Genomic DNA, 27,806 nt, shown 5'->3' on the forward strand with positions numbered 1-27,806 from the left:
GTACTTTTAAAATGTCTTCTTCAGAAGTAAAATTAAATTTAAGGAATTTAATAATAGAATAACTTTTATTTATCCACGTACAATAAGATATAATTTCCCTCTGTCAATATGTATTATATATCTTGATTTTTAAAAACATTTTATGTAATTTTTTTATTTTGAAAACTCGCACACCGTTATAAGCCTCTCTTAGATTCACCGACTTTTAACTTCTTTTCACTCTCCCTCATCTTTCTATTTACGTGTGTATATAAATACATGCACATGCACTTCCCGTTTGTCAAACCATGCAGAGGCAGCGTACAGATACGACATTCTACCCCTGAGTGCTTCAGCGGGCATCTTTCAGGAAGATGAGCATTCTCCTACACAACTTGAGTAGCGTTATCACATCTTTCAAAACCTTAAAACCTAACATCATTCATCGTGCAGACCATGCTCACGTTTTTCAGAATGCCCCTGAAGTGTCTTTTATACTCCTTGTTTTTTCTCCCTGATCCAGGATCCAGTTACGGTTTGTACACACAATGCATTTGCCTGTTGTACCTACTTAGTCTCACCCAGGGTACAAAGTATGACTCCCCTCACCACCGCTTCCCACCTTTCTTCATGATGAATGAATCCTTTGAGTCTAGGCCAGTTGTTCTGCAGAATGTCCCACAGTCTGAACTTGTATGATATTTGTCTTATTGTATTACTCAAAAGTGTAGGAATATTATCACTACCTAAAAAGTGAGCTGAGGCACTTGTGGGAGGATTAATAATTCTCTGCCCATTTTGCCTTCAGGATCCAGTTACAGAATATTTTAAAATACGTGAGACAGCCCAACTGTTGCATAGTAGTCTTTGATGCTAGACATATGCTGTGGTGTGTTGAATGAGAATATTTTATGAATATAGAGAATACTGTTAAAAGTCTAAAAGATAGTATATTCCATATACCACATAGACTAGATTCTAAAAATCTATTTATTAGTTTAATGATTTCTAATTGTATTATGCTTTTTTATTATAAAATGTTATGCCTTTCCTTTTAAACAGTTACAGGATTATCTGTTAATAAAATATTAATTTTGCATACAACTAAGGGAAAATTAAGTTTTTATTAGATAGCTTATTTGTTTATCAATGTATTTTTTAACTCAAAAGTAATTTCATCTGGAGTTTAACATTTTTTTATAATTGGGGCTGTTGAAGTAACAGCTGTTTTAATAACCTTTTAAAAACTATTTTTTTGTTTCTTAATGCTTTTTTTCCTTGTAAGCCATCTGTTGGTTACTGCAACACATATGTACTGTTTAAGGGAGATTCTTTCACGGAAAGGATTGGCTTATATACAGTCTCGACAAGCACTAAATTCTGTTGTTAAAATTACGTCCAAAAAGAAACATCCTGAACTAATTACCTTCAAGTATGGAAACAGTAGTGCTTCAGGAATAGAAATCTTGGCAATTGAAAGGTAAGATTTTTTTAGGATGATATCTGAATTATTGATATTAGTTTATTGTTAAATGCATTTTGTTTCTCTATTTTGAGGAATAGATAGTGGGATAGGATACTTGAAGAACTTTTATTAATATTCTTTGTTGTCTTTTTCTTCCAAATCCTTAATCATATGTGATTTAACCATTAGCACATGATTTCAGTAAGTTCCATATAGGTAATTAAATAAACTTTTTGACAGAAGGGTCTTTAAAAATAATCTATACCAGTGCTGCACTAAATGCTGGTTTGCAATCAAGTAAGATGCTTGTCTCAGAATGTAAGGCAATCTTTTTATTTTCTTTCATCAAATAATTCTTGTTTTGAAAAAGTGTCAGTGAATTAAGCAGTGTGCTGAGTGGTGTAGTTAATTTACAATCTGATATAAGCTCCTCCTTATGTCATTATGGACCAGTAAGGGTTTATAGACTAGCACAAGGCCATATACCACACTGATCTCGAAACTAAGCCATCTTTAATCTTACAGATAAAAATGTGAAGCCGAGAAGAGTTGAATGACTTCTAGAACGTTATACCTAGCTTGTGATAGAACCAAATATAGCCCTCCTAACTCCTGACCTGCAGTTCCTTCCACCTTCCTCTACTCTATGAGAAATCACCTTTCTTTTACATCTAGATTTTCTGTCTTTCAAAATATGCTTTTGAGTATATGTTAATATAAGTTACTGGGAGTACATAGGAAGACATTTCTGCTGGTTTTGTAGGTCAGAGAAAGCTTCCCATTGGAAGTGACATCTGAGTCCTGAAGGGAAAGCACTATATTAATATATATATATGTACTTTTTTCTCTCCTATAGGTATTTGATTCCAAATGCAGGAGATGCTACCAAAGCCATAAAACAACAAATCATGAAAGTTTTGGATGCTTTGGAAAGTTAATACAAAAGAAAATTATTTCAAAAGAAATTAAAGCAACCAAGAGAAACATGGACATACTTTTCTGACTGAATACTAACTGCAGACCATTCATTTGCTCACAGGGATGCTTGAATAGCAGGTCTAAAAAGTATCAATTATTATAATCACTCCTGGACAGTTAAAAATTTTGTAATATTTTCTTTTGCATTTTTGTTTTTGTAAAATGGTTAATTATAAAGGTCAGTTATTAAATGACTGAAGTACCTGACCCTGTGCCCTTATGAACTAAGGGTGCAGAATACAGTTCTGTTTTGAAGAGCTGTTTTAAGGGAACACACACATCACTTTCAGGTTTAAAAATAACCATACACATACACGTTTGCAATGTCTTCACTGAAAATTAGAAATAGAATTAGTTTAAGAGACCCCTTTAATTGCTACATTTAGTTTTACCCACTGAGCAATATCAAAAACTAAAAAGTATTACAATAGATTAATAATTAGCCTCTTTCTGTTCTTAAAAATAGTGAAATATTTTTAATAAAATGAAGATTCCAGCTAACTCAGAAATTCAGTCCAGCTAGTGAAATGTTGAAACATCAATTTCCAAATCATCTTTGCACCATTAGCTAATAATTTGAACAGGAAGTGCTTCAGATACTAAACTTCATCCTAATGGTTTCTAAGGAGCAGTTAAAAGCATTATAGTAAGTAGGTAGGTATGTTAAGTTTATAATTAACATTTTGGGGACAGATTGTATCTGTAAAAATGTCATTGGTCTTACTACAAATGGAATATTTGATTTAGGATATTTCAAAACAGGTGTTGAGCACACACTGATTTATCCTCAGTGAGATTATGGCCTGTGACCACACTAATACCACTTAAATAAAAGCCAAATAATCAGAGAGCCATATCAACTACAGTTGTTTCTATCATCACTTTCTGAAATTTCTTTCTCTTCTTCAGTTTTTGTCTTGTCTTCCTAAAATTCTAGTGGCTTGAAACTATTTTTATTCTCTTAATACAACAAAACTGTAATGTGATCTGCTTTATTTTACAGCTTCCTCAATTTATTTTATCAAGGTCTGTATTAGACACATTAGGTAAGAGAAATCTGGGAATACATTTGAGGCCATGGAATGACTTCTTGTAAAATCTATTTGGCAAGCAGCAAATCCTTACAATCTGCCATGTCTTAAAATGTAATGGATTATCTCTAAGGTGTTGATAGGAGAAATATTTAGATGTACCCTGTTTACAGCCAGTTATTTTAATTTACTTAATGGAAATCAAGTGAATAAAAAGAAACATAGTTGAATAAATTTTAATATTCTAATATCTAAATAATAACAGTTTACTTGAGTGGTTGAAGACATTTGCATGAAATTGCACCTGGTGCAATAATTGATATTTATAACACTTCCTACAACTGTTATATTGCATTTTTTCCTTTTCTTGATGCCCCCTTTAGAAATGTCCGGAAGTCTCATTTTTCCCTCATTTCAGCTATGGGCAGCTTTTTTCATAATATTAATGTAAAGATGTTTGTGTTATTGTTTATAAATTACAATTGTAAATAAACCAGTACAGTTTGCTCAAAACTTTGTTCTTAATGACAGTCTCTCTTTCTCCCCTCCCACCTATTTGTAAATCTCTACAGATACAAAAAAATTTGAGGGCTGTCGTTTCAGTGGGATTTAAATGTTCAGATTTCAGGTTTGAAAGTATTAGATTACTATTTCTGTTCATCTAGATGGGGAGAGGGAAAGAGGTAGTTTAATACTAATGACATTAAATTCCACATGTAGTAAATTTCAACCTTGAACTTCTTTGAACTTCAGTTTGTTATCTATGCTAACACCACAGTTATTAGTCGTGAATATTAAATGAAAATACATGTCAAGATTGCATGAGGCACTCATGTAGTTCATCCTCCCTTCCCTGGCTCACTAACCCCAGAACTAGAACACTCTGGGATAGCCACCTCTCATGGACTCTCAGGACTGCAGAAGTTGTAACATTATGAGGTTGGTATTATTTTCTGTATTCTCAAGTCGAGAAAACCAAGGCTCACAGAAACTGAGTGAGTGAAAAGGAAAAGTATCCCCTCTCTTCCCCCGACTCCCAGGAAATTCTCATTGCTTATTAAGTGTAAAATTAATGCTATACATAGATTTGATGCCACTTGATCACCTTTAACAAAACATGTTTAATTAATAGTTTGACTTTGGAAAACATGTGATGAAAGTAGTATCTCAGCTTTACCATTAACATCTTGAACTTTAAAAAAAATAACATCTTTACTAAAATATAATCCATGTATCATAAATTCAACTCTTTGAAAATCTACAATTCAGTTTATAATGAACGTTTCAGTAGTTTTTGAATTAACAATTCAGTAGTTTTTAGGATATTCACAGAGTTGTGCAACCATCACCACTATTTAATTCCAAAATATTACATCAACCCCAAAAGAAATCCCATACCCATGAGTAGTCACTCCCATTTCCCCCCATTCCTCCAGCCCTGGTAACCGCTAATTTATTTTCTTATTATGGATTAGCATATTCTGGACATTTTGTGATAAAAGGAATCATACAAGAAGTGGCTTTTATGTCTGGCTTCTTTCCCTCCGCATAATGTTTTCAAGTTTCATTCGTGTTGTAGCATGTATCAGGATTTCATTGTTATGGCTGAATAATACTCCATTGTGTGGATATACCACATTTTATTTATACATTCATTGATGGACATTCGGGTTGCTTCTACTTTTCTGCTATTATGCTTTGAACATTCATGTACTGGCATGTTTTCAGTTCTTTTGGGTGTCTTCATAGAAGTGGAATTACTCTGTCATATGTTAGTTCTACACTTAACTTTTGGAGGAACTTCCAAACTGTTTTCCATAGGGGCTTTACCATTTCACCAGCAATGTATGAGGGCTCTAATTTCTCTATTCCTCACCAGCACTGTTATTGTCCGTCTTTTTTATTATAACCATACTATCATGTGAACTGCTGTCTTGTGGTTTTCATTTGCATTTCCCTAATGACTAATGCTGTTGAGTATCTTTTCATTGTCCTATTAGCCATTTCTGTATCTTCTTTGGAGAACTGTTGATTCAGATTTCTTGCCCATTTTTAATTTTTTTTTTTAAATGTTGAGTTGTAAGAGTTCTTTACATATTCTAGATACAAGTCTCTTATCACATATATGATTTGCTAACATTTTCTCCCATTCTGTGGGTTGTCTTTCAGATTCTTGATGTCCTTTAAACCATAAAAGTTTTTAGTCTTGGAATGTCCAGCTTATTTATTTTTTCTTTTATCACTTGGTACTTTTGGTGTCTTATCTAAGCAAGTAATTGCTCCTATGTTTTCTTCTAAGAGTTTTATAGTTTTAATTCTTTCAATTAGGTTACTGATTCATTTTTGACTTAATTTTTGTGTGACATGAGGTACGACTTTATTCTTTTGCATGTGGATATCAGGTTGTCCCAGCATTATCTTTTGAAAAGATTATTTTTTCCATGTTGAATAGTCTTGCACCCTAGTTGAAATGAAAATCAGTTGACCATAACTGAAGTTCTATTTCTGTACACTCATTCCATCGGTCCATTCCATTGGTCTGTAAACCTATTCTTATGTCAGGACCACACTGTCTTGATTACTGAAGCTCTGTAGTAACTTTTAAAATTGCAAAGTGTGAATCTCCCAACTTGGATCTTTTTCAAGACTTTTTTCTGAGTTTCTTGTTATTCTTATTCCTTTGCATTTCCATATGAATTTTTAGATTAACTTATCAGCTTCTGCAAAAAAAAGTAGCTAGGATTTTGATAGAGATTGTATTGAATTTGTAAATCAATTTGGGGAATATTGCCATCTTAACAATACTGCCTTCCAGTCTTTGAACAGGATGTCTTTCCATTTATTTAGGTCTTCTTTAATTTCTTTCAATAATGTTTTGTAGTTTTGCAGTGTACAGGTCTTACATTTCTTTTATTAAATACATTCCTAAGGGTTTTTTTTCCTTTTAATGCTATTGTAAATGGAATTATTGTCTTAATTTCATTTTTAGATCATTCATTGCTAGTGTAGAAAAAATTTAATTTTAGTATGTGGATCATGTATCCTCCGACCTTGCTGAATTTTTTTTTATTAGTTTTAAGTTTTCTGGGGATTCATGAGGATTTTCTACATTGAGGATCCTATCATCTACAATCATAGATTTACTTCTTTCTTTCCAGTCTGGATGAGTTTTGTTTTTCTTACATAATGGCCCTGGTTAAAGTTTGCAGAACAATACTGAATAGAAGTGGTAAGAGCAGACACCCTTTTCTTGTACTGGTCTTGGGAGAAAAGCACCGTTTCCCCGAAAATAAGACCTAGCTGGACAATCAGCTCTAATGCGTCTTTTGGAGCAAAAATTAGTATAAGACCCGGTATATTATATTATTTACTTTATTACAGATCCGGTCTTATTATAGTAAATAAAACCTGGCCTTATATTAAGTTTTGCGCCAAAAGATGCATTAGAGCTGATGGTCCAGCTTAGAATTTAGAATTACAGCATTAAGTGTGATATTAGCTCCAACTTTTCAAAAGATGACCTTTATCAAGCTGAGGAAGTTCTATTCTATTCCTAGTTTATTGAGTATTATCAGCTCAGGCTTCCGTGACAAAATACCACAGACTGAGTGGCTTAACCAACAGATATTTATTTTCTTACAGGTCTGGAGGCTGGAAGTCTAAAATCAGGGTGCCTGCACGGTCAGGTTCTGGTGAGGATCTCCTCCTGGCTTCTAGGAGGCCTCCTCCTTGCTGTGTCTCCACTTGGTCTTTCTTCTGTGCATGCTCCTCTCTCTCTCTCTCTCTCTCTCTCTCTCACACACACACACACACACAGATCTTCCTTTCATAAATAAGAACACTAATTAATCCCATCATGTGGGCCCTATCCTCATGATTTCATCTAACCCTAATTACCTCCCAGAGACCCCATCTCCAAATACCATCACATTGGTGGTTAGGGCTTTCAACATGTGAATTTTAGGGGGACACAAACATTGTCCATACTGTTTTTATCATGAAGGGTCTTGGATTTTGTCAAAACATTTTTTTTTTTTTTTGCATCTAGAGATGGTCATACGGTTGTTCTTTATTAATAAGGTTTATTACATTGGGATTGGTTTTCATGTTAAACTGTCCTTTCCTGGGATAAATCATGGTGTATAATCCTTTTCATGTATTGTTGGACTCGTTTGCTAGTTTGCTCGTTTGAAGATTTTTATCCCTGTGTTCATAAGGGATATTGGTTTGTAGTTTTCCTGTGATGTCTTTGGCTTTGTATAAGGGTAATATAGGCCTCACAGAATGAGTTGGGAAGTGTTCCCTCCTCTTCTATTTCTTTGGTGAAGGTGTTAATTCATGTTAAAAAAAGAAAAAGAACAAATACTCTGCAGACTAGGAATAGAAGGGAACTTCATGAACTTGATAAGGGTTCTACGGAAAACCTCCAGCTAACATCAGGCTTAAGGATTAAAGACTGAATACTTTCCCCCAAAGATTAGTAACATGTAATGACGTCTGCTTTCACTTTTCTCTTCAACAAAGAAGTCCTAGCCAGTGCAATAGGTATGGAAAAGAAATAAAAGACCTACAGATTGGAAAGGAAGAAATAAAATTGTCCTTATTCACACATTACATTAGTAATTTAGTAATTAGTAAAAAATAAGACCTAACCAGAAAATAAGCCCTAGCGTGATTTTTCAGGAGGACATCCCCTGAACATAAGCCCTAATGCATCTTTTGGAACAAAAATTAACATAAAACCCAGTCTTATTTTCGGGCAAACACGGTACCTCTTGGCTCCTTCCCAGGCTCCACAGACCCCTCTTCTGCCTGTGCTGTTCACAATCCACTCACCTGTTGTCATTCACATTTAGAGCTTTGTCTTTGTTTGAACTGCTGATGACGTGAAATCAGTCTCCAGCCTGGACATCTGAGCTTGAGGCTTATGCCCTACTGCCTGTTGGGAATCTCCACCTGGATGTTCCAATAACATGTCCAGCCATGTTTGGAACCACTGGTAAACACAACTTTATGGCAATAAGCTTGCAAATATAAATGAAATGGTTGATTTTTTTTTTTTTTAAGATTGTAAGCATCCAGAATTGACTCAGAAACCTCAATAGGCTAATAAGCATAGCAGGAATTAAAAGGTTATTAAAGATCTTCCTGCTACAAAGCTTGGTCCAGATAGTCTGATAAAGCTGCAGAAACCCCTAATTGCTCTGTATCCCTTTCACATTGGATTATGAAAGTTTTAAAGTTTAAAGTTTCACAGCTACATAGCCTCATCGCACATTCAATAATTAACATTTTGCCTTATTTGCTTTATATCAGTATGTATTGTCTTTTTGCTGACCATTTTCAAGTCAGATGGCTGACACTTCACCCTAAATACTTCATGTATCTCCTCAGAGTGAAGATGTTGTCTGGTATAATTACAATTCCATTACCACACAAAATTCATTAAAGCATCAACTATCCAGTTCATATTTAAGCGTCTCTAATTTAAAAATGGTTTTATAGCCTCTTTTCAAAAACTAGGACCCATATCAATATGATCTAAACTATTATAGAGCATTAAAAGGGATAGCAAGTTTTTATAATTTTTGATCCCCAAACTTGACAAAAGCACAAACAAAAATCAGAAGCAATCTTCACTGATATAAATGCAAAAATTCTAAAACAATACTGGCAAACAGATTTCAGTATATCAGAGGACTGAATTGTTGAATATCTTGAATTTGAGCCCTTCGTTTTTCTTTTCCTTTCCCTCACTACGTAGCAGCCTTGTAGTCAGATCCCACCGACGTCTTGACCAGGAAGATTCCATCCCCGTCACAGCGATTTGTTCAAAGAGCCCAAGGCGATCAGCTCCCGGTATTACCCCGGTCGCGGAGCTAATCCAGCCAGCAAGAGATTCTGTCCTTCGGCGGAGAATCGGAGAAGCCGGTTGTGAAACATACACGAGCAAACCCCCCGACTTAGGTTGCCCCCTCTTTGTCCCTTTGCCTTTCGAGGCATTCCTTTTTCCGGACTGTGTAGTAATTAGCCGGTTCCCGATTTTCCACCCAAGTGCAAACAGCGTTTGATTAGTAGGTGAAGCGTGCAGGAAGACCTTCCCAGGGCAGCCGGCGGGCCCGGAGTCTGGGAGGAGGCGGAACCTCGGGCGCCGCGCCCCGCCCCTTCCGGCGCGCCTTCCCCCCGCCCCCGCGTCACGGCTCTGCCCCTCCCCTTCCGGCGCGCCTTCCCCCCGCCCCCGCGTCACGGCTCTGCCCCTCCCCTTCCGGCGCGCCTTTGCCCCGCCCCTCACGGCGCTGTCCGCGTCCACCGAAGGACTCGGCGCGGCCCGCTCGCCGCACGCTGCTTCCAGGCACAGCTATGGCCAGTAAGTATCGCGGCCGCCCGAGCCGGGGGAAGGCTTCGGGTGCGGCGCCGGCGACGGGTGCCGCCGACTCGGACCCTCGCCTCCGCACTTCGTCCCCGCGGCGGCCTTGGCCTTCCTTGACCGGGTGTCCGCGGGGCTCGAGGCGAGGGAGGCGAGGCGGCCGCGGGAGCCTCAGGGCTTGGAGCCCAGGGCCTGCCCCGTGTTCCCCACGGGGCCCCTGCGTGGGGTGAGGCAGGGCTTGTAGGTGAGCTCCGGAGCTACCTGTTACGTCCAGTTCCCCTGCGCGGGGGGGGCGGGCGTTCACGTAACACGAACCCCCCCCCCAGCCTCTACACTTTCGGTAAAGCCTTTTGTAATTACAATTATGATACTTCTTACGGTGTGAGAGCCTCTGCCCTGTGGGACTCTTGGAGACTGTTAGGTTTTGCATTAGAAGCGGGACTGTCCAGCAGAGTTGCTTTCACCCTTTTCACCTGAGATTGATTTTTGAACTTGGGTTTCGCAAAGGCATCCGGCCTGATTGTTTGTGGCTGTGCCCTGTCACGTGAAACGAAAGCGCCGGTTTTCTTTGATTCGGCCTGGGCGGTAAGAGGCCTGGGTAATTGGCGCCACACTGCGCCTCCCCTCACACCCGTCGGATTGCCTTCCTCTCCTGGGCCAGAAACTGGGCAGCTGGTTTCTGCATCTGAACACCGAGCTTTAAGGTTGGGTGCTGCGTGTTACTTACACGTCCCCGCCCTGGTTCAGCCCCAGGGGTGAGTTTCTGGCTTTATTTGCCCCCCACCCCCTCCCCAGGCCTGTGTCAGATTCTATTACAGGAGGCGGTGGAGTGCTCTGTTCTCACAGTCTGGAGACCTGGATTATTACAGTCTTGACTTAAGTCAGTAGCTTCCCATGTTCGCAAGTCATTTAATCTCTGGACCTCAGTTTCCTGACCGGTAAAATGGACATAAACTGCCCCTACCGAGGTCTTGTGAGGCTTTTGTGGAAGTGCTCTTTGTTCTCATTTCAGCCTAGAGCGAGGTGCAGGTTGGTGTGCTCAGGATTGTGATAGAGACGTCCTGTTAGACACCTCCCTGTGTGTGTGCCTGGCGTCTTTGAAGAGGCCGGGCCTGACAGGCTGACGACCTAAGAGCTGTGCTTCTCAATGGGGTTGAGGGTGGTGTTGATCTGACATCCCTTAGGAGTGTTTTCTAGTTACAGGAACTCTCCCCTCCAAAGGAAACCAACCAAACAATCAAGGTGCTTGTCGTGCAGGGGACACTGCTCGCTGCGCCATGTGTCATGCAGGGCGGCAGGCGGGGTCTCAGCTCCCACTCCCCACATAAGAACACAGGACGTGGTGAGGCCAAAAAGGAACACCCACGGAGCCATAGGTAGGGGAGTCATACCACTATGGTCTCACTGGCGGCTGGAGCCACACGACCTGTAACCTGCTGTCCGCTTCTCTGCCAGCCAACCAACCGACTGACCAACCAATGCAGCCGCGGCAGCTACATCAGTGGCCAATTGGCTAACTGGTTACAGCTGACAGCCAAGTAGCCACAGCTGACGGCCATCCACTACCCGAGCCAGCACCTTTCACGTGAGGCCGAGAGGCTGGAAACTGCTCTCTGGGGCTCTGTCCCCACAGTGCCCATCCTGCTTTACGTTTACAATTTCAGATTTGGGCCTGGATTGTTGCTATACCACTTACTTTGTTCACTGAGGTTGTGCAACTTTCCCCTGCAGGCCTCTTGTTTCCTCATCTACCAAGTGGTGTTAATGATACCTTACAGATGCCTGTATGTGTAGAGGACCAGGCACATTCCGTATGTTGTTCCCATGTTGGTCCTTGCACTTAGCATATTTTATTCTTTTTTCCCCTGGGTGATTACATCCTTCACTGTTAGATTTTGATGAATATTATACGCAGCTGGGGACCTTCAAAAATAAAAAAAATGTTATTTTCATTTTACAGCTGGGGAAACAAAGTGACAAGTACTCCCCAGTGGTGAAATTTCCCTGCTGTAGCCCTTCTGTGGACTGCGTGATTCGCAGAATGTGAGGCAGTCCTAAGCCTGAAGCAGAAAGGACAGCTGCCTTTCTGGGTGGGATACGGGAGAGGGGAAGCCATCAGTAGCCATTGTGGACTTCATCTTTCCCTTCTTCAGAAGCATTGGGTTGCTCTCAGTGCCTGGATCAGGCAGGCCCAAGGCCCAAGATCAAACAGTAAGGAATAGTTCTTTATTCAAACCCAGTCGTCTTCCTTCAAGCATATTCTCATTTGTAAGTAAGAAGCTGGCCCTGCCTCCTTCTCTTCAAGTTCTTGTGCCCATGAATGTTACTCTGTCTCAGCATTGTTGCCAGTTGGAACTGGAGATGTCTTTGCTGTGAGGGGCTGCCCTGTACATTGCGGCAGGTGTAGTAGTGTCTCTGACCTCTTCCCACTAGATGCCAGTAGCACCCCACCAGTTAAGACAATAAAAAATGTCACCAGACATTGCCAGATGTCTGGGGGTCGGGGTGGGGGGCAAAATTGCACTCGGGTTGAGAACTGCTACTCTGATTTCAGCAGTCAGATCTTCTGGTATCTTTTCTCTTTCATCTTCAGCTTTCCGTTTGGCCCTCATCCAACTTCAGGTTTCTTCCATCAAATCAGATAACCTCACTCGAGCTTGTGGCCTTATCCGGAAGGCAGCTGTGCAAGGCGCCAAAATAGTTTCTCTGCCAGTAAGTATGGAGGCTGCCACCCCTTTTTGGGAACTGTTGACCCAGCAGAGTAGTGTCTGCTAGCTCTGGTTTTCCTCTTGTGTTCAATGTCTAGCAAAGACCTTCGGGGCTCCAGGATTGTTCCATGTTTGTGTAGAGATGACCCTAGCAAGGGTCTTTGTGGTAGGACGTGCCAATGTGGTTACAGGTCTTTAGGCTCACCTGCTCTGTTCACAATCCTAGTAGGCTGAGGGACTTACCTAAAAGTTAAAATACTCAGCCTCAGACACTTCGTTCTTGTATAATCAAGTCTTTATAGGACCAGGACGTATTGATTTTAAAGCTAAGCCTCCAACATTTTAAAAAAAATTGTGGGAAACCGAAAATTGTTAGAGACATTTAGGAAGCCTGTGGCCTCCTGCTGGCTTACTACAGGCTACCACATCTTCCTAAGTGCGGAAGCTTTTAGTAAGCCGGTAGGATTCTGCATCTCTTTACTTTGTGATTTCTTTTAAAACAAAACCAACTAAAGGTTGCACTGTGTTTGTCAGCAAGTTGGGGGGTTAGCTCCAGAGAAGCGTCCTGCATGTGTCAGAACATGCATTTACTGCTTCTTCCCAGCAAAGGCCTGCTGGGGCTGCGTGGGACTGTTCTACATGGCCACCTCCCCCCGCCCTGCACCCCCACTGCATGGGGAGCAGGCAGCCCTTTGCAAACCCTGTTTAGATGGACTAGAGCGTTTTCAGGGCCATCTCGTATTTTAGGCTGCAGGCCATCACAGATGTGGCCAGTGAGTAGGAATCTTTAACAAGGGAGCTCTAGATCTTAATGTTAATCCAGTCTTCCTTACAGCCCCAGTCATGGGACTCACCTGTACTTGTACCCTAATCATGATCTCTTGTTGGTTTATGTTGCCAGAGCTCAGAGTCTAAAGACCAAGAGTGGAAGCACTTGGATTCAGCATGTGCCCCTCTTCCTAACACGTGTTTTGGATGAGCTAGTGATCTTCGGACTTTAGTTTTCTAGCAGTGTGTGGCGCAGGCAATCTCAATAAATGCTAGATGAATGAATTAGAATTGAAGTCTAGTAGGTTGTTTTGCTTTCATCACTGAGCTGTTGAAGACAGACATCTTGGGGAATGAGAGATTTTGCAGGATCAGAATGATAGTGCTAGAAGGGAGCTTAGGAATAGCTCATTTTACACATGAGGAGCTATCTTAACCTCTGTGACTTTCAAAGCTTCTGTATTTTTTCAAACACAGGCCTTATTGCTTTACATAGTTAATAATACAGTTTTGAGCCTGTGGATTCATCCTAACACCCAAAGTCCTGCGAGTAAGCCCAGTTGTAGTGGGGCCTAGGTGCCCGAGGTGGGGATTCATAGCTCTCCTGCAGACTATGGGAAAGGCAGTCCTGGCCTTCTGCCAAGGTGACCAGGTTCTGGGGGAGCACTCGGGACTTCTCCAGCGCCCCCTGAGCCAGCTGCTCAGTCCTACCTGTGACCACAGGCTCCATAGCCCTGGAGTGTCAGTGTTCTCATCAATTGTGTTTTACCCCTTTGAGAGCTGAGTTAGAAGCCGCAGCTATGTATTCTCACAGGAGAGTTTTAAATTGGTTGGGTGTTTTGATGGTTTTTTTCTCTGCCAACACTGTTCTAGGAATGCTTTAATTCTCCATATGGCACGAACTATTTTCCTGAATATGCAGAGAAAATTCCTGGTGAATCCACACAGAAGCTTTCTGAAGTAGCAAAGGAGTGCAGCATATATCTTATTGGAGGTAACTTCCTACCCTCAGGGTATAATGGTCTAAACATTAAAAATACCTGAATAATTTTTGTTGTTACATTTAAACCGTGGAATACAAATTAGCCATTGAGAAGAATGAAGTAGGTCTATATGCAGTTATGTGGCTAGATCTTCCAGACACAGTCTTCAGTGGAAAAAGAGCCAAGTTCAATACACATGAGTAGGTACTCCCATTCAGAGTAATCCCACATGCAAAGGAAGGTTATTGATTTTTATATGTGGCGATGTATGCAAGACATAGGAAATATTGTAGGACCTGCACCAAGGTGAAACTGATGATTTTCCGTGGAGAAGGAGTGGGAGTCCAGGGGCAGGTGGAAATGTGGAAAGAAAAACCGTTTCTGAGTGTCTTCCATTATACTGATAACAGGGTTAAGCAAATTTGTTCCATAAAGATGCCATGTAGATCAAGGTAGATTTATTTATGTGGTGTTGAAATAAATTTTAAGATGTTCATTTGCTTAAATAAAAATCAGTACAGTAAAATTGTTTTATAAATATAGCAAACAAAATTATTTCTGTGTTATGCTATATAAGAATTAGACAAGAGGAAGGAGAAAAGGCAAAGCCAGAAGAGACAGAACTGTGGGAACTGCATTCAGTGATGGGAAAGACGTGGGCTGACATTCCCATCTTGAGGCCTTTTGGATAGTTATATTGCAGGACCTGGTGAAGTTCAGTTGACAGTGAATTCCCATGTTGCTCCAGTGTTTCAGATTAAATGTTGCTCAAGATCAAAGCTGAATTCAGAAGCTGTTTGGTTATTTTTGAAACCCATCTTTGGTATCTGACCTAATTATATTTTATCTATACTCTGGAGTTTATCTCTGAAAGATTGTATTCAAGATGAAAAGGAAATCATGGTTAAATAATCGTTAGAAGATAGTAAACTTTATTATTGGACCCAAGTAACAATTTGTTAAACCTTTGTCCAGTTAACCTAAAAGAATGCTTTATTCAGAATGTTTTCTGTGAGTGTGTTTCTCCTCTCAATAAAAGGTTCCATTCCTGAAGAGGATGCTGGGAAATTATATAATACCTGTGCTGTGTTTGGACCTGATGGAACTTTACTGGTAAAGCACAGAAAGGTAAGAAGGGAACATGGTAAATCTCATTGCCTCTTGAGAATCTGCTGTGAAAACCCCTAGTTCCTCTCATTGTATTGTATACACATCAGGAATTTTGACTGGGTGACACAAGTGGCTATTCTTGGCGGTTGGCATTTTGATTTAAATTTTAGACTCTGCCTGTCAATTTCAGCAAAGGAAAAACCTACAGAAATTTTAGTTAGGATTGCACTGAATAGGTAGAGAGCACTTTGGGGAGAGCTGACATCTTTGCGATAGTAAATGCATATACATTTAGGATTGTTAAGTCCTCCTTGGTAAGTTGATCCCTTTATCATTATGTCTTTTTTTCTTGTAATACATTTTGTCTTGAATTTTATCTGTGATATTACTATAGCCACTCTAGGCTTCTTATACTTACTGTTTGTGTGGTGCACCTTTTTTTAATCTTTTATTTTCAAACTATATGTGTCTTTATATTTAAAATGGTTCTCTTGTAGGCAACACAAGGAGAACCTTGCTTTTTTTCTTCATTCTGATAATCTCTGCCTTTTAACTGGAGTGTTACTCCATTTATAGTTAATATAATTATGGTTGGATTTAAGTATATGACATTTACCATTTTTTCCTGTGTTCCTCTTTTCTGCATTCTTTTAGGTAAATTATTTTTTTAGAATTCCATTTTGATTTATTTGTTGGCTTTTAAAATTATACCTCTTTGCTTTTTTGTTGTTGTTACCCTAGGGATTTCAATATAGATCCTTGTCACTCGAGTTCATATTATACTGCTTCATACGAAATTGAAGAACCTTGCAATCATATAGGTCCATTTCTTCTTCTCCATTCTGTATGCTATAGTTAACATACGTATTGCATCAACATGAGTTATAAATGCCACAAAACATTCTTATTTAATTAGTCATGTATTTTAAAGAAATGAAGAGAAAAATATTTTATGTTTACCCAAATATTTTCCATTTCTGATATTTTTTGTTTCTTTCTGAATATCCTAGTTCTATCTGGTATTTTACCTTCAAACAGAAAGGCCTCTTTTACCTTTCTTGTAGTGAGGATCTGTTAGGTATGAATTCTCTTAGTTTTTATTTATGAATATATCTTTATTTTGCCTTCATTCTTGAAAGATATTTTTGGTGAAATAGAATTCTGAATTGATAGTTTTTCGTTGTTTTTTTTTTTCCCCCCAGCAGTTTGAGAGATGTTACTAAGTTATCTTCTAACCTTTTTATTCCCCTGATAAGAAGTCAGTGGTAGTTTGTATTGTTCTTACCCTCTGGGTAATTTATTTTTTTCTCTGCCTGCCTTCAAAATTTTGTAATCTTTCATTGTTAGTATTTTGACTCTGATGTGCCTAAATGGTTTTCTTTGTATTTGTCTTGCTTTGTGCTTGAATTTGTAAATTTCACTTTCACCATATTTGGGGGCATTATTTTGTTAAATATTTTTCTGTCCCATTCTCTTCTTATAGGATTCCAATTTTGATACTGTTTCACCAAACCAGGTCACCAAGGCTCTGGTTCTTTGTTTTTCTAGCCTTTTTTAATCTTTCTTCTTTAAACTGGACAGTTTCTGTTAATCTATCCAAGTTCGTTGAGTTTTCCTTCTGTTATTTCCAGTATCCTGTAAGCCAGTCCAGTGAAATTTTTAAATATTTCAGATATTTAATTTTTTAATTCTAAAATTTTCATTTCTTTTTTATAGCTTTTATTTCTCTACTGATATTTCCTATTTGTTTATTCATTAAGAGCTCCCCCCCCCCCAACACACTCCCTTGAGGTTAGTTTCAATAGCTGCTTTAAAGGCCTTGGTAATCAGTCACCACATCTGGCTCATATTGGGGTCTGCTCCACTGATTGCCTTTTCTTTAGAGTGTAGGTCACATATTCCTGTTTCTTTGTGTGTCTAGTCATTTTTTATTATATGTTAGATTATATGTTGTTGAGATTCTAGCTTCTATTATATTTCTCTGAAAAAGGTTTGATTTTTTTTTTTTGGTTTTGTTTTGTTTTCGCAAGTAGTTAACATGGCTGTGCTGAAAACGCCAAATTCTGTTTCCCTTGTGCAGTGGGCAGCAACTTCAGCTACTCTGTTCTTTCTGCAGTAGTTAGCTGGGCTGCCTGGAGTTGCCACACATGTCTTTAATTCAGGGGTTAAAACTAGAGACCTGGGCAGATTGCACGTGTAGAATTTGAGTTCTTCCTCTTTGGCCTTCTTTTCAGGATTTCCCCCTCACTCTCCAGCTGCTGTGAAACTCTATCCTCTGGTTCTGCAAGCCAGTACGATTGTGGGTATTTGCACCACCTCTCACTCCTCGCACTCGCTGGGCCTTGCTTCCAACTACAAGCTGTGAACATGGGAAACTCACCCAGTGCTATTCCGTTCTTCCAAGTGTTGGCTTCCCTTCAGTTCTTGCCTGATTTTGATTGTTCTCCAGTGCATTTAAATATCTGTGCTTTTTGTTTCATCCACAGTCCTTAGTTACTGTGAGAAAGCTGGTAGATCTGATAGGAACCACTCTGCCATTACTGGAAGAGGAGCCAGAATTGAGCTATAATATTAACCCCGTTCTTTGAAGTGCATTGAGTTTTCCAGTCCATGAATATGGCATATATCCCTCCATTTATTTAGGCTTTTAAATATTTCTCTCAAATTGTTTTTACAGTTTTTTTGGGTATAGTCTTATATAGTCATATATCTCATTTGCTAGATTTATTCCTCATTGGTGGTCTTTGTCATCCTTTCATTTTCTATTTCTTGCTAGTGTATAGAAGTACAAGTTATTTTTAAAATATTGACCTTGTATATAGTAACCTTGCTAAAGTCACTCATTCTAGTAGTCTGTAGATTTCCTTTGGAAATAGGTACACAATTATATCATCTGAGAATAATAATAGATTGTTCTTTCTAATTGTAATATGTTTTATTCCTTTCTTTTGCCTTGCTTTGTTAGGAACTCTGGTACAATGTTGAATAGTAGGTGTCCTTGTCTTGTTCCTGATCTTAATAGAAGGCTTTTAATACTGGGGATGCCAAAAAAATATACACAGTTTAAGAGATGTTATCTATGCTCAAGCAGTAGTTCGCCATAATCAGAAGTGTCTGGACACTGATGGTAACCACTCTGAGCACCTCTTGTAATTGCAGAAGTCCGATGTGACTTGTAGTCTTCTTTTGTTATTGGTATGTATAGAGTATTACAATTAATAATTTTCCCTTCCTTAAAATGTGTATCCATTTTTTGGCATCTTCTGTATTTAAGCATTACAATGTTTCTTTAGTGTGTGTGTGTATACGTATACTCTTTATCTGATTAAGGAAGTTCCCTTCCTAGAAGAGTTTTTTTTTTTTTGTATTTTAAATAAGAATGGATGTAGAACTTTACCAAATGTTCATTATGCACCTTTTAAGATGATCATGTAACTTTTCTCCTTTCTTTTGTTGGTGTGATAAATCAAAGTCCAATTTGGAAGTGATACGTTGTTATGTTTATACCACATTTGGTTTGCAAAATTTTACCTATTTCTAATTGCTCACCTACTCTACACCTCTCCTGCCAGTGTCATTTTGATTCTGATTGTGAGGAGTGTTCATTTAGCATTTACATTGAGTATAAAAAGCAACACATTGTTTCCCGTAAAGAAACCTAGACATTGATTTATACACCACCACAGAAGGATCTTGAAACCTAGAACATCATATTTCCCATTTCCTGTGTTACAATTCATTTTGCCTAAATGCCAGTCAGATTGTGAGGTGGGTTGTGGGAAGGTGGGGGTGCTGTTCGTACAGTGGATCTTAGGGTACTCCCCATTCTGGCCAGGGAAAGATATTTGTTATTACCACCATGAACCCTGCTGGAAGAGAGGTAACCAAAGCCATTATTTGTGATGCAGCTCCATCTGTTTGACATTGATGTTCCTGGGAAAATTACATTTCAAGAATCTAAAACATTGAGTCCTGGTGATAGTTTCTCCACATTTGAGACTCGTACGTACCAGATAAGTTCACGCCTTTAGCAGTCTCAGAAGAGGATCAGGTATTCCTTTGTTTTTCTCTTTTGTCCCTTCTCAGCTTCTTTACGTAACCTGACTGAAAGACGAGAAGTGAGAGGGGCAGAGATCTGGAAGGGTGGGCTGAATGAAGAACAAGGGCTTTCACATCGTTTTGCTCTTCCATTTGGTCGCAGCTTCCCATTGGTATGATAGCTTTCAGAGTGGACCTATTTGGCCATGATTGAATACTTCCCACTAATAAGCATTCATTTAGAATGATTTTTCTCATCTCTACTTTGCCAACATCAATGATGTCTGTATGAGGTGAAGTCCAAGCAGGGATAAGCTTATACATTTTTTCTATCCATGGGCCCTATGTTACTGTATCTTCATCAGTATTTCCTGATCCTCACATCAGGAGCTTTACCCTGCCATGCCGTGCTGCAGGAGGTTAACTTCATTTGTGATTTTCTGTTTGGAAAACAGCTTACTGCAGAGTGGGCCTGGGCATCTGCTACGACATGCGCTTTGCAGAGCTTGCACAGATCTACGCACAGAGAGGTGAGGCAGCAGTTCACTTGTGTAGGTTTGAGTCTGGACTGGCCTTCGTAGGTAGAGGGAGCCCTTCATGGGAAAACCTGAAGGAGAGGTCTCACTCTCTCCACCTCCTCTAGCTTCTCAGACGTCTGCTGTGTTTGGGCAGTATGGAGTTTTGGAGCTTTTAATTAACACACTGTGCAGCTATGGCAGCAGCCACGTTCCGAAACATCTGCTCTGCCCTTTGAGCCCTTCCTGCTGTTGTGTCTGGGAAGAGTCACTTGGCAGTAGAAATGAAGATGTGGTCTGTGCTCTCGTGGTTTCACTACTCAGTAGTAGTAGTCTTAGATGCTGGGTACAGTAGAAATGTACAGTGACGTTTGATGCCGAAAAGAAGTGCCCTCCCATCCAGGAAGAGTACCAGCCAAGTCAAAAGATCTAGATTCTAGTTGCAGCTCTTCTCCTAACTGGCCTGATACTTTCTGTAAATTACTTCATCTCTAGAGCAGTTTCCTCATAGTAATGATGTGACGATTAAGGAGAGAACTTAGAAAGCCCCTTGTATGGTGCTCAGTTATTAGCATTCCTGTCAGACTGCCACAGCTGCTCTCATTCTGATCCAACTGGCACTTACCAAGTGAAGTGGGTGCAGTGGTTTGACTGCCTCTCAGTGTAAGGTGGGCACACGGGCGCTGGGCTGGCGATTCGTTAGGCTTATCAGTAAGCACTGAAGCACCTACTCTGGCCCTCGTTCCAGTTGAAAAGCATACGAAGCACGCTCCTTGGCCATGCGGAGCTGACCAGGTGGTGCTGAGAGAAATTTGTTTGACAGTTCTTCATTTTTTAAAGTGAAGTCACATGTTGTGGTTTCGGTCATCCATACCACTTTTTCGTGTGTCGGTCTGTGTCATGTGAGTGTCTCTAAAGGAATTGAGAGCCGTAACTTTATGCTGCTGACACTCTGACTTTCTGACACGTTGTTATGCTTGGGAAAGTTGAGTTTGTTGCCCACTGGGTAAGAAGCGGAAGGAGGGAATGGTGTGGCCGGGTGTGTACCTACAGCCACTCTTCTCCGGCCTTTCTCTTCCCAAGGCTGCCAGCTGTTGGTATATCCTGGAGCTTTCAATTTGACCACTGGACCGGCTCACTGGGAGTTGCTTCAGCGAGGCCGGTAAGAAAGCATCTCAAATACACCTTCAGGCATCTCAGTGTTTCTTTGTGGAAAGATTTCCTGTTTTGCAAAAGTACCAACCTTCCAGATATGGAATACTGCCCATGACTCAGAATGCCCTGGTAGTTCAAAAAGATGAATCTTTTCATCTTTCAGCACAAAGGGAAGGCTTCTGTTGGGAACCTTCTCTTCAGAATGCACAGCACCAAACTCAGGATTTTGGGGACTGTGAGTTTTGCATTTCCAAGAGCACTTAGTGCATCAAGTTCATTTACTCTGATTAGGTACAGGTCAGTGTGTCTGAGACAGTTGCCAGCAACTTTTACAAAGAATTAAGAGACCCACAGAGAGTATATGTTGAGAGCCCCAGAAGCCAAGGCAAAGCAGGAGCCATTTTAGCCTGACAGCCCAGGGAGAGGTCGGTGGTCTTCACACAGCTGCCCCTGTGCTGTTCATAGCGGGGTGCTCATCCCACCCCGTCCTCCACAGCAGCCTGCAGGTTCCAGAGATACTCTGCCAAGAACCTCGCTGTGAGCCTTTGTTCTTCTAACCTGGCCATCGCACAGGTGTCTCTGGCGTGTCACACTTGCTGTTTCCTTAGTCCCCCAAGTCCCCTAGGGCTAAGAAGTGGTGAAGGGCACATAGCAGAGGTGGACGTTGCCTGGAAGGGACACGGGCTGGGAGTGTGTGAGTGTGAGTGTGTGTGAGTGTGCACTGTTCTGCCAGCCATGAAATGCTGGTCAGAGATGATGGTTTTCTGCACTAACAGTTTCACATTGAGGTGTAACAACAGAAAAGGGCACTCATTTCAGGTCCTCACGTCAGTGAGGTTTTACATATGTACCCACCTCCGACCAAGATCAACGCACAGCACATTTCCAGACCCTAGAATGCTCCCTTTTGCTCCTTCCCAGTCAGAAGTCTCCTCTCTCTGCCCAAAGGCAGCCACTGTTCTCACTTCTAGAGAGGATGGTAGTTTTGACTGGAGAGGGCATCAAGGTGTTAGGCTGTTGCGCAGTAGAAGGTGGGGTAGGGGTGTGTGACACAGTGAGTATTAATAATACAACTTGTCGAAAGCAAGGAAAGCTTGGGAGAGACTGAGTAACCAGGAGTGGATCTGTTGGTTATGCCCCGAGGGCTCCCAGGTGAGGTGGCTTGATGTACGTGGGTTGCACCAGAAATTACGGTCTAAACTGACGTGATGGGACCGCCACTATTGGCAGGGAAGTGCCATGAAGCACAGGGCGTAGTGCCAGCACGGCCGATCATCCTCTGCGGCCACCTTGACTTTCATTAACTAGAGAAGCTCTGCTGTCTTACCGGTTGGCCCGGGCCAGGGTCTCTCACCTGTGGCAGTACTGGCATTGGACTGGATCATTCTTTGTTGCGGGGCTGTCCTGTGCGGTGTAGGGCGTGGCACCGTATCCCAGGCCTCCACCCACTAGGTGCCAGCAGCATCCCCCTAGTGTGACCATCCAAACGGTCCAGACACTGGCAGATGGGCCCTGCTGGACAAGATTGCCCCAGTGGCAAACCGGCTTATGCAGTAAGAGACTTTTTGAGGAGAGGGTTCCAGGGTTTGAGTGTTTCCTTCCACATCTGAGCCAGTCTGTCCCATCCTGGCTTTTAAAAGGAGGCTCTGTACACTTAGAACAGGAAAATGTTGCAGGTCTGTAATGTCCGATTTGCCTCTTTTCTGTCCGTTGACACAGGGCTGTTGATAACCAGGTGTATGTGGCCACGGCATCTCCTGCCCGGGATGAAAAAGCCTCCTATGTCGCTTGGGGACACAGCTCTGTCGTGAATCCTTGGTGAGTTGCCTAAGCAGGGACAGGCTCACGGGGCTCCAGACAGATGGCACCTGATTCGTGACCAGCCCTGCCGCTCATGTGCCCCCACGTCCCCACATGCCTGACAGGTCTCCGCCTCTCTCTCGAAGAGAAGCCTCCACTGGAAACCATGTGAGAAAGAAATGGTCCTGCTCTCCTGCTTCAGCTTGGCCTCTGAGTTTCTTGGCTTTTATTGTCAGTAAGACTTGGATCATGTACTAGGGCAAACAAGGCAGCAGTCAGTGGTTTTAGTAAAAGAGGCTCCCAAACTCTTTTGGTTAAAATTTAGACTGGGCCACTGGTCCTAGGGCAGAAATGAGTTACAGGGTAAGGATTTTGCTCCCTGGATAACGATTAGAGTGGGGGGGAGGATGGGTTCAAGTAAAGGAAAGTATGAGCTTGTCCTCTGAGAGGGTAAAGCGTTGTATTGCTCAGTGACACCAGCATCAAAGTCTGCCCAGATACACTTGTGGTCATACCCTGATCACCCTGTGGTCATACACCCTGTGGTCTGCGTTTGTACAGCTGACGTAACACTTTCACACACAGTCTTAATTTGAACCTCAGGAACTTATTGTCTGTTCAGCCCAGTGTATAGATGGCAGAATTGAAGTTCAGGGTAACGTGCCTAGAACTGGTGTTTGATTCTAGGATTTTTTGACTTCCGAACTTGGGTTTATGTCATACTACTTGTCATATATCTGTATGATTACACACACACACACACACACACACACACAAGTATTTCTACAATTTCAGGACAAATATACGAGTCACAAGGCTGAGAAGGGTTCATTTCTTTTTTTCCCCCCCTTCTTCTACCTTCCCCTTCTCCCCCACCCCCCACTCCGGTTCAAGCCGTTGTTTCTCAGTCTGGTTGTGTAGGACACAGCTCCCTGGCCCATGCTGGTATTGTGAGCCTTGTGCTCCCCACCGGCTGAGGCAGTCGGTCGACAGTTGTCAATCATCAGCTCACGCTGGCTGCCGGCCACTCACGGCAGCACACAGCAGCTTACACCAACCTCCAGCTGCTCTTCAAGCCCAGCTCCAGGGAGAGCTGTTGTTCACAATCGTAGCTGTAGAGGGCGCAGCTCACTGGCCCACGTGGGAATCGAGTCGGGACAGCGCTCCAACCACCTGAGCCACTGGGCCAGCCCAAGAAGGGTTCATTTCACTGTGGGGTCCCTAAAGGTTCTCTCTCCTGACTATAGAACCCACAGACTAAGGTGTGTGATGGAGGAAGGCCTTGAAAGATCTAACCAGTGTGCAAATCCCAGTGAGCCTTCTGCACATTAAGATTTGGGGGAATTGGGAGACTGGAAGGATTAAGTTGGCTTGAAAATTTTCTCATATGAGTTTCAAGTTCCTCTGCCAGATGTCAGTGATAGGCTTCCTGGGCTTTTGCTCTGCTCCCCTGCTATATGGTTTTCCTCATGAATTCTGTTACTGATCAGGCTGACTGCTTCTGACAAGAGATAGCCGTATACGATTTACCTTCATTTCTTCCTTTTCAGAATTCCAACTGTAGAGTTTGGGGTCCTTCTGGCTTATATTGACGGTGGGATGGAAGCTTGGGGTTAATAGAGATCTTTGAATGCCAATGCCAATGGGGAAGAAATAGAAAAGAATAGAGAAGGATTCCGTTAAATGGCATTAATATTGTATTTGTAGCTCATTTGTGCCAAAAATCTATGGCCCTCTGGAACCAGTTGTTACGTCGCATTGTTTGTTGGATTACTTTGTTCTGTGCTTTGGAGGGAGTTCACTAGATAGTTTTTAAAGCCCTACTTTGGGCCAAGAAACTCAGCACTGTTAATAGTTTTCCAGATCAGCCTTTCCCCTGATTTATGGAGTGTTACTGTTCCTAAGTGTGGGGCTCCTGCCAGGCTGTTATTTCCCTGGCCCCAGACCCACAGGTTGAAACCTTTCCTTCAAACGCTGTCATTAACCTGGATCCAGGGATCACAGGCACAACCAGAGATCCATGCAGATTGGGCCGTGCCCAGACCCAGCCTCACCACCGGGGGTGGGGGAGCAGCCAGACTGCCCTCGTAAGGGCGTCCTCCTGGCATGCACTCATGTGGGCATGGGATGGCACTTCCTGTTATAGGTGGTCTGTTCCCAGATGTTTATATATCAGAGATAACAGGCTAGCAGTTTATAAAACACACTCCACAATTTTCTCACCAAGTCCTCCTGGAGCTCTTATTTCCACTTTACAGATTAGGAAATCGTGGTTACAGATGACTTGGCCCAAGACCACAGAGCTTCTTAAGTGATAAACCAGAGTTTATACCCCCTCCTTGGTTTAAATCTCAGATTCCTTCCCCTTTGACCCTTGAGATGGGGAGGAAAAACAGAGAGAGGTCTTGACTATCAGCCAACATTAGTGAATCCACTCATTCTCCCCTGAATCTTTTCCAGGGGCGAGGTCCTTGCCAAAGCTGGCACTGAGGAAACGATCGTGTATTCAGACATAGGTAAGGTCTGCCCAGCACAGGTTAGGTGTGGTGGCCCCATTGCTCTGAGGCCAGATTCTGTAGCTCTGCAGCCCATCACCTGGAGGGGTTCCTTCCCCCCCGCCCCCCTCCCCCCCCCCCGCATCCCCCACCTCATTTATCCTCAGTTCTCTGGCCAAGCCCTGAGGGCTGTAGTTCAGCTTCAGTTTTCTTGGTTTCCTTTGAAGTGACTCCAGGGGCAGTCCAGGCCCTCTGTGCCGCTAGACAAGGCCCATGTTACCAAGTTACTTGCTGAGGCTCTGGTTATTTTTACACTCTGGGGAAGAAATCTCTTTGGTTAGTGAGGATTTAGTTACATCTTACTAATAGTGCACTTCCTGTTTTTACAGACCTGAAGAAGATGGCTGAAATACGCCAGCAAATCCCCATTTTTAGCCAGAAGCGATCAGACCTCTATGAAGTAGCTGCGAAAAAGCCCTAAGGTTTATATTTCCAACGTGCCATAAAATAGGGAGATACGTTTCTGCAACATAATCAACTCCCTGCTGAATTCTTTAATGGAGATTTTTATTTTATTTTTTAATTTCAGCCTTTTCCCTTCCTGGGAACTCTACTGAGGCTGGAGCTTCAGTACATGGTCACCTCCATCCCACTTTAGTAAGAAAGGCCTTGGGCTGGGATTGAACAGAAGGGCGTGACTCTAAACCTTATCCCATAAGTAGATGGCCCCAAAGCAGCTGGTGAAACTATCAGGTCTCGGTATCCTGGTGGGTGATTGACCTGATACAAATGTATTTGTATCATAAAGGTCTTACCTCATTGCTGGAATTGGAATCCATTATGTAGAAAATTTGGTCTGGTATACTTTTTTGAGCAGCACTTCAAAGTTACGTTTTTGCTGTCTGAGTAGTTATGGGAAGAAAAATGTGGATCCTTGGTGTTTGCTGGAGGTGGCAGCCACTCTCGCAGCATTCGGGCCCTTAAAGGAGCTAAAGATTCAGCCCAGACCCTTCTGGTCTTGGGGAAAAGTCTCAACAGTGAGCCTGTGGGAGAATAGCAGTGGCGGCATTTGGTGGAGGCAACCAATGTGTGTCTCTGCCAAAGAGTTTCTTGATAAGGGTGTCTGGGTCTCTTTTTATTTTTCTTCCTAGTAATACTTTGTAGCTTGATAGAGGCAAAATTTTAATCTAAGTGGTTCTCAGAATTTTTTTGCACGATTCAAAATTAAGTCCAATGAGCTTTTATTTATGTATGTTGTAGCTAGTGGTGAGCTGGTAAATGTTTAACAGTCAGCTGCCTAAGAAAAAGCCCTGATGTAGCGTTTGCTCATTTCTGTGGTGTAAATACTTCCACCGTAGCCAGGTTCCAGCTACCAATATGACACCTTTAAACAGGTGGGAATAGGTGTACGCCATCTGACACGTTACATCCATGACACCCCCTCAGTCAGGGTAACAAACATACCCACCCCTCAAAAGTTTCCTTGTGCCCTCTCATAATCCTCAAGCTAGTCCTCTTGTCCCCAGGAAATCGCTGTTTAGCTTTGTCATTATAGATTCGTTTGAATTTCCTAGAATTATGTGAAAATGGAATCATACCATATTTATACTTTTTTTGTCTTTCATCGTCATTTGGAGATTTATCCATATGTATGCATCAAGAATTCCTTTTTTATGCTGAGTAGTAGTCCATTGAATGGATGTATGCATATACCATCATTTCTCTATTCACCTGTTGATAAACATTTGAATTTCCAGTTTTGGACTGTTACAAATAAAGCTTTTAGAAACGTTTTGTAGAAGTTGTTCATTTCTCTTAAGTTAGATATCTAGGAGTGGAATGAAGTAATAGGGGCATATATGTATTGCATTGCCAAACTTTTCCGAAGTTCATACATCGCTACCAGCAGCGGCTACTCTGTCAGAGGCCCAGTTTGCTCCATATTCTCCCCAACACTTCGTATGATTAGTCTTTTCAATTTTGGCTATTTTAATGGGCATGTAATGTTACTTCATTGTGGTTTTCATTTGTATTTCCCTAAGAACTAATGATGCCGAGTATTTTTTCATGTGCTTCTTTGCTTATCTGTATTTATATTTTGTTTAAAGAGCATGTAATTTTCATGAAGGCCAATTTTTTTCTTTTGAAGTTTGTCTTATATTGTATTCATTAAGAAATCGCCAAATCCAAGGTCACTAAGACTTTCTCTTATATTTAGGTCTATAATTCATTTTGAATTATTGATTTTTTGTTTACGGTGTAAGACTCAAGATTCTTTTTGTTGTTGTTCCAGTACCATTTGTTGGAAAGATTATCCTATGCCCACTGAGTATCTTTGGCACTTTGTTTTTTTAACATTTTTTAAATTAGTTTCAGGTGCACAAAACAATGTAATAGTTAGACATTTATCATTT

General features: G+C 41.4%; 2 protein-coding genes across 6 annotated transcripts in view; both read left to right on the forward strand.

The window, feature by feature from the left end:
* The window catches only part of TBC1D23 (TBC1 domain family member 23), a 54,007-nt gene extending 49,819 nt beyond the window's left edge, over window positions 1–4,188 (forward strand). For 2 of the 3 annotated variants that reach the window (XM_081068712.1, XM_081068713.1), the window contains 2 exons: window positions 1,265–1,459; window positions 2,301–3,976. In XM_081068712.1, coding sequence (XP_080924838.1) covers window positions 1,265–1,459; window positions 2,301–2,382 — 277 coding nt within the window. In that variant the 3' untranslated portion in view covers window positions 2,383–3,976. Of the gene's footprint in view, window positions 1–1,264; window positions 1,460–2,300 lie in introns of all 3 variants that reach the window. The other variant, XM_081068711.1, reaches the window with a different exon arrangement.
* Window positions 4,189–9,731: 5,543 nt separating this feature from the next.
* NIT2 (nitrilase family member 2) lies at window positions 9,732–27,185 on the forward strand. Of its 3 annotated transcripts, none has more exons than XM_081026898.1 (11): window positions 9,746–9,820; window positions 11,018–11,062; window positions 12,414–12,532; window positions 14,170–14,290; window positions 15,319–15,407; window positions 19,298–19,391; window positions 19,883–19,957; window positions 21,026–21,104; window positions 22,817–22,915; window positions 25,358–25,413; window positions 25,782–27,185. In XM_081026898.1, the coding sequence occupies exons 1-11, from the start codon at window positions 9,814–9,816 to the stop codon at window positions 25,871–25,873; spliced, it is 876 nt and encodes a 291-aa protein (XP_080883024.1). In that variant the 5' UTR covers window positions 9,746–9,813; the 3' UTR covers window positions 25,874–27,185. The 3 variants fall into 3 exon arrangements, with proteins under 3 accessions (XP_080883026.1, XP_080883024.1, XP_080883025.1); XM_081026899.1 differs by having other exon boundaries at window positions 11,024–11,062; XM_081026900.1 differs by lacking the exon at window positions 11,018–11,062 and having other exon boundaries at window positions 9,732–9,820.
* Window positions 27,186–27,806: the final 621 nt, after the last annotated feature.

This window comes from Rhinolophus hipposideros (genome assembly GCF_964194185.1).
Source record: "Rhinolophus hipposideros genome assembly, chromosome: 2".
Taxonomy (NCBI): Eukaryota; Metazoa; Chordata; class Mammalia; order Chiroptera; family Rhinolophidae; genus Rhinolophus; species Rhinolophus hipposideros.